Below are 6,497 nucleotides of genomic sequence, written 5' to 3'. Positions count from 1 at the left end.
TTTTATTGTTTTATGTCTTTGTGTTTAATACCATGATCATTGGGTTAAATATGTTAGGCTAGTTTTCATAAATATTTAGTCTAATCTTTTTACTTTGTATGAATCTTGTTATTTATTTATTTAATGAATGATTTCTTTACCTTCATATCTTTATTAATTTCAATTATTATTGTTAGTTAGCCATCATATTAATTTAGCAATAGTAATTGTTATGAAAATCTTTAGGTTTAAAAGTATTAGAAACATCATCTTTACTTTAATCTATGTTGGTATAAGAAACCTAAATTGTATCATTAGCTTTAGTGATTTAGGGAAAAGGCACATCACCATCTCATTCATTAGATCAGGCTTAAAGTAAATCAAGGAGATTACTAAGTAAATGGCTAGATTAAATACTATTTTTAGCATATAGTTTTAGATCATAAGTATTTGCATTTGCATTGCATATTTATTTATTGTTTAGTTATTTTACTTTATGACCATTATCCTCTTAAACATACGATTTAGAGTGTTTAGATTTACTTTTATTGTTTTGTGTTGATAAGTAGTCTTTATAATAAGTGGCCTCATAGTTCCTTGAGAGATCGACCTCGTGGTGAACTTACCCTTACTATAGGAACGGTTCGTGCACTTGCGAGTACTAAAAAAGATATATCACCCTCTCTTATAAACACTTCTTCAGAAAAGAGGACCGATGGTCACAATGTGTGCTGAATATTATCATAACACATTCTTCTTTATTAAGAAGTCTTAGCTTATGGCCGCTATTGTAATATCAATTTCAAAGCTGAGCGAAAAAAATTTAACTAAACTCTGATGAGAGTGTTCTTATATGAGTTATCTAATTTGAGCTCAGCTGAAATTTGAAGTATTCAAAATCGGCTCGCTTCAGTCTGGTAAAATATCAATTCATTTCGAGCTCTTATATTTAAAGCGCGAATTACACTGGTTTCAAAATTATTGAGCTCGTGAATAATTCAAATTAAATTTATAAATAATTAATTTATTATGCTAAATGATAAGCATTAAGTATTGTTTGATGTTAATACTATATATAATTTTAAACTTAATAATAAAATTAATTTAAATTTCAGCTCAAACCATTAAATAAGTTTACAGAAGAGCTTATAAACAAATTTATTTATGATTTAAATTGCTAGCGTATTCACACGCTTTTTAAATGACTAAATTCAATCTTGAATTTTTTAGAAAGTTGGTGAGCCTACGAATGAAATTATATTAAATTTAAATTTAGTTTGATAAAATTATTGAATTCAAACTCAATTGGATTAATTTAACGGATAATAGCTAAAGAAATGTTAAGGTTATTCAAAGCCCTATAAATATCCCAAAAAGTCGGCCATATGATTCAAATCTAGTCCCTTATACAACTGAGTAAAGAGCTTCCAACTATTAGAGCATCATCATCCTTTGTGGTTCCTATAAACATAAATGATGGCAATCTTCGGTAAAGCATGAAATGTTAGGTTATATTATTGGTGGCCTTGTAAAAAGTTAAACCAATTAAAGAGAAAGAGAAGAAGTAGAAAATTCACGTGATTAACTAAAAGGACATGGGACTGCACACTTTAGTTGTACAAAAGACTTTGAAGTCTGAACTAAGTACTCTCGACCTCATGTTTTCACTGATAGATTTTTGTCTCATTTCTCTCTCTCTCTCTCTCTCTCTCTCTCTCTCTCTCTCTCCTCCCTTCTTATTTGGAAATTGAAACTTCTTTCATCATCATCATCATCATCGTCCTCTTTTAGCTTCCTCAGCGACATGGATAATTCTTTACATATGAATACAAACTCAATAAGAAAAGAAAGGAGCTTTCTTGTACTTTACATGCTAAATTAAGATCCAAGATGGCTAATAAATTTAACATTCAAGATTTAAAGCAATGAAGGTAATACATATGATTAGAAAGTTAAAACCAAACTTTAAGGAATAAAAAAAAAAAAAAAAAAAAAGGAAAAGAGACCATGTATTTAATCAACAAAATGGTATTGGCAAGAAAAATCTTTACTCGTACTAGGCAGTAGCAAATTGATGGTGATGGTATCGATGAATAGCAGCGGCAGTAGCAGTAGCAGTGGCGGCGGCTGCAGTAGCGGTGGCATGAAAAGGCCGCCAAGCTGAAGCAGTAAGCAAGCAAAGATCTTTCCAGCCAAGTTTTAAAGTTCCGTTATCCTCCACTAAAGTATACCCATCAGAAGGAAACATCCCAAGAAGCAAAGTAGCTTGAGTAGCAGCATTTCCCGCAAGAGAAATGCCCTTGAAACCAGACTGCCTTAACTTCTCTCGCCAATTATGAAACTTCACTTCTCCACTTCTTGAAGGACCTCCTACTGCTAACACATTTCGTATTTCTCTTGATAGCAATTGCTGCTCTACCACATGTCTCTCTTCACTCTCCTCGCCGTAGCTAGCTCCTAGCGAGTCGAACAGCGCCGAGTAGTAGTGTATTGCCTCCACAAACCTGCCTAAAAATGAACCCGCATGGCTAAGGTCTTGTTCTACTACTGTCACGACTTTTGGTGCCAACCTGCGATACAAGAAGAACCCATTATAACAAGCTTATTAGTTTGATTAAAGAGGACAACTGTTTGATTAATTTGTCGTTTAATAATTTAAGCAAAAAAGTTTAAAAATAAAAATGAAAATTGAAAACCAAGAATAGCTACATAGCTAAAAAAGTTTCAAACTTTCAAAGACTAGTACAGCTAAAAAACATCATGACATGAAAGAAAAATATCATGAAGTTGAAAAAGAAAGAAAGAAATAAATAAATAACAGCATCAGTAAAAAGGAAAGAAAAGTGAAGAAGAAAAAGAAGATTTTGTCATGGGATCCTGTGTTCATCTATATATATATATATAGAGAGAGGGATTGAGTAGTATTAAAGGTTAAAGAAAATGAAAAAGAAAAGTTTATAAACTTTCTTTACCTCTGCAATAGCCAGAGAGTATTGGAGTCGGAACCAGTAACATCATAGAGAGAGTGTTGCAACCAGTGAACAGCAACAGCTTCCCTCTTGCTAACGTTTAACCTATCTGGGTCCAAGTTTCCAACTTTATCAGCCACCGGAAAGAACTCAAAAGGGAGGCCCAGTTTTTGAGCAAAATCTGACAACCGTTTTCCAGTAGCTTCAAGTGCTTCGATGGAGGTACCCAGTCCTGTTAACCTCACATAAGGAGGCCCACCTGGCCTGGATGCCAAGATATGAAACAGACCAGGCCACTGCAATCCTTGCATGATGTCTAGATCTATTATATGCACTCTATCTTCTCTTTCAAAAGCTTCTTGTATTGCTTGATTAGCAGTGAAATGTGAGAACTTCACAAAAGGACTAATTCCATTGAATACTTGAAACGCTGACGCCATTTTTTGAGTGTGAGTTAAGGGCATTGATGGAAGTGTTGCATATATTCCTAAGCAAGAATTGATAAGCCTTGCTGACATTGCTTCGGAGAAGTAAGCAGCAACACGCTGCGCTGATGTACCATATGGTGTCGAGAGTTGTGATATCTCCAGTAGCATTTTGTTCGCTTCTTCAAAATTATCTGCTGAAACGGCCTCTGCACATTGGAGAAGTAACGTTAGAAGGTGCAGACCTTCTTCATCCCTCTTTTGTTGCCGTTGCTCTTCTTTTTTCTCTCTTGCGCTAGTGGGAGGAGTAGGTACTGAAGCTGGTGTAGAGGCTGCTACATGTTCTGTTTCTGCTGATGAGGATTTTTCTTGCTCTTGTTGCGGCTGGGGATGTGGATGCCCTTGATTTAATCCTAAAACCGGTGGTGTAACCGAAGTTGAAGAGGGGCTGCCTTGTTGCTGCTGTTGTTGGTCATGAATATGAATTTGGTGATGATGTATATGTTGGTTTATCAAGGGGGGTGTGGATCCCCAACTTGGGTATTGATTGACAACAGGCGGAGCTGCAGCAACCACGGCCACGGCTGCAGTAGAATCTGGCAATGATGGAAAGCTAGTAACGTTGAGAGACAACCCAGATGAACCCTGCCCTTGAATATTACTATAGGCTTCTTTCCTTCTCCTATCGACCGGATAATTGGGTATAGCCTCAGCTAAAGAACGGAGTCTGTACTCTAAAAGAGAAGCAAGACTTGGATTACAAGGGAAGATAATCTCTCTAACATTCTGAATAAGTTGAGGAATAGAAACATTAGTAGAGCTATGGATAAGGTCTTTAATAATACCATCTATCCAAGCAGTAGCAGAGGCATCTTCCATTGAAGGGGGAGAAGGGCTACTAATGACCACGGGAACGGCAGCGTTTCTGGTTCTTTCTCCCTCAGAAGGGAATAAAGGTAGACCAGAGAAGCCACAAACGGCTGGTGCTGGTGCTGGCGCTGGTGCGGGTGTTGGTGTTGGTGTTGGTGTTGGAGTTGGAGCTGGAGCTGGGGTATGAAGAGATGAAAGGGTGTCGTTGCAAGAAGAAAAGTTGTTTGTCGCTGTAGAAGATAAAAACCCACATAAAGATGCAGACATAGAACCGCCTGACGTCATAGATGTCATGTTTGTGGAAGAAGGTAGCATTGTAGTAGTCATGCTCATAGTGGAGTAGTTGAGTAATGGATATGGGTTCGGGTTTGGGTTTGGGTTTGGGTTTTGAACGTTAGGGTTAATTATATTTGTCAACAAAGAAGAACATGCTCCATTAATATTATCATCTGCTGCAACACCTTGAACAGTATTGTTATTGCTGCTATTACTCATCATCCTACGATAACACCTCTGGTTTTGGTTTGAGGTTGTTGCTTGCAGTTCCATCATCTCACACGCCATTCTCTTCCTCACCATCTTTGATTCTTTGCTGCTGCTAATAGTAGTATTGCTGGAGCCACTTGTTAATGGGCTGCTGCTGCTGTTGGTAGTGGTGGAGCTTACATTCAAATCATGAGTATCGCTGCCATTTTCAAGAAACAACGACCCAGGAGCAGCAGCCATGACCAAGAGTATAAGCAAAAGCAAGAAGATATGCAGAAAGTGAAGGGGAGGTGTGACACCTGATATTCATAGTAATATAAAAAAAGAAGAGGAGTTGCCTGCCAATGATATATGGAAAAGGGAGACGAAGAAGAAGATGAAGAAGAGAGCATATCCAAAGCAGATAACGGTGTAAGGATTAAGACAGGGAAACAGGTATAAAGAAAGTGAGCGGCTTCGGGATTCTTTTCTTGATTTCTTTCTTTCTCCCAGTTCCCAACACAACCCTATGAATCTTTTTCTTTTCTTTTTTGTTTTTCGGCACTTATATTTTAACACAAGAAAACTAGTAAAACATAGCGTATAGCCATGGGCTTTTGGATGTATCTGAATCTTTCTTCATAAACCGAGAAGGAACCCAAGAAAGCAAAAAAATAAAACAATAAAAAGGAAGAGAGAAGAGAGGGCTGCTGCTGTGGTGGTGGTGGTGGTGGTGATGGTGGTATTTAGAGGTTTTGCTGGTGGCTGCTAGCTATGCGTCTTTTGTGAAAGGAAAAGCATTGTTTGTTAAAATTATCAAATGCTTTAAGAGAGAGAGAGAGAGAGGATGGTGATGATGATGGGTTGGCAAAAGCATAAATATGTAAGAGAGAGAGAAACCATGAAAGGGGAGAGTGAGCAGGAAAGGAATTAATGTGTGTGTGTGTGTGTGTGAGTAGTGTTGGAGATGGCAATAGCTTATGTTCGTCGTTGCTTGTTTGACTTCTTCATACATCGGCCATTACTATGATCTTCCTCTTCTGTCTGTTCTATATTTAATACTGCCCTTTTTTTTTTTTTTTTAGTATTCTTTTTCCTCAATTATATAATAAATATATTCTTTTTAGAACGTTTTATTTCAACTTTTCTTAGATTCCTCTCTCATAAAAGAAAATTCATAAATAAAAAAAAACCAAAAATCTCTTTTAGATTTCCGAATTGAAAAATTGCTTAAAATCAAAATAATATTTCTTGTTCATTTTATCACTTAATAGGACATGATTAGTAAAAAGAATAATTGATAAAATCTTAAATAATGAAAAAGTTGAAGCAACAAAGAGCAGAATAATAATTATAAACTGAATTTCGATTTCATCAAAAATTGGGAGTGCATGGAATTACAAAGTTAACAATAATCCAAAGATAGAGGGAGAGAGAGAGAGAGAGAGAGAGAGAGAGAGAGAGCCAAAACGACATTAGAGAGAGTTTTAAGAAAGAACAAAAGGAAGAAGATAATAGTTAAAAACACCAAAAGGAAGAAGTTAATATGAGTAATAAGGACAATAACAAGGAGCCGCAACCATCCAACAAGAAAGAGTTGCAACTAAAATAGCAATAGCAATAGCAATAGCAATGTACTTCAAAATCCACCTAACAATTTTGCATTTCTTAGCCCCTTCCTTCTTCTTTTTCATTTGCGGCACAATTTGGATTAATTCGAACCTCAACTTGTCTCTCTTTGTTTAGTGGATTTCTCAAATTAAAATATACTTTAATTGCCTCAAATCAA

At 36.2% G+C, this 6,497-nt stretch overlaps 1 protein-coding gene across 2 annotated transcripts; it reads right to left on the bottom strand.

Moving 5' to 3' along the window:
- Window positions 1–1,870: 1,870 nt before the first annotated feature.
- Window positions 1,871–5,823, bottom strand: LOC8283041 (protein SCARECROW). 2 transcript variants are annotated; one of them, XM_015719719.3, is made up of 3 exons: window positions 4,219–5,823; window positions 2,952–4,107; window positions 1,871–2,549 (listed from the first exon to the last, which is right to left on the bottom strand). In XM_015719719.3, the coding sequence occupies exons 1-3, from the start codon at window positions 4,967–4,969 to the stop codon at window positions 2,036–2,038; spliced, it is 2,421 nt and encodes an 806-aa protein (XP_015575205.1). In that variant the 5' UTR covers window positions 4,970–5,823; the 3' UTR covers window positions 1,871–2,035. The 2 variants fall into 2 exon arrangements, with proteins under 2 accessions (XP_015575205.1, XP_002519983.1); XM_002519937.4 differs by having other exon boundaries at window positions 2,952–5,823.
- Between the last annotated feature and the right edge of the window lie 674 nt (window positions 5,824–6,497).

This window comes from Ricinus communis, chromosome 10, assembly GCF_019578655.1.
Source record: "Ricinus communis isolate WT05 ecotype wild-type chromosome 10, ASM1957865v1, whole genome shotgun sequence".
Taxonomy (NCBI): Eukaryota; Viridiplantae; Streptophyta; class Magnoliopsida; order Malpighiales; family Euphorbiaceae; genus Ricinus; species Ricinus communis.
This window is presented reverse-complemented; position numbering and strand designations above follow the sequence as displayed.

Excerpts from the sequence above, each read along its gene's own strand:
- LOC8283041 (XM_002519937.4), bottom strand. The coding sequence starts at position 4,969 with ATGGCTGCTGCTCCTGGGTCGTTGTTTCTTGAAAATGGCAGCGATACT. Across the intron at positions 2,550-2,951 it reads ACTCTCTGGCTATTGCAGAG|GTTGGCACCAAAAGTCGTGA; the intron begins GTAAAGAAAGTT and ends CTTGTATCGCAG.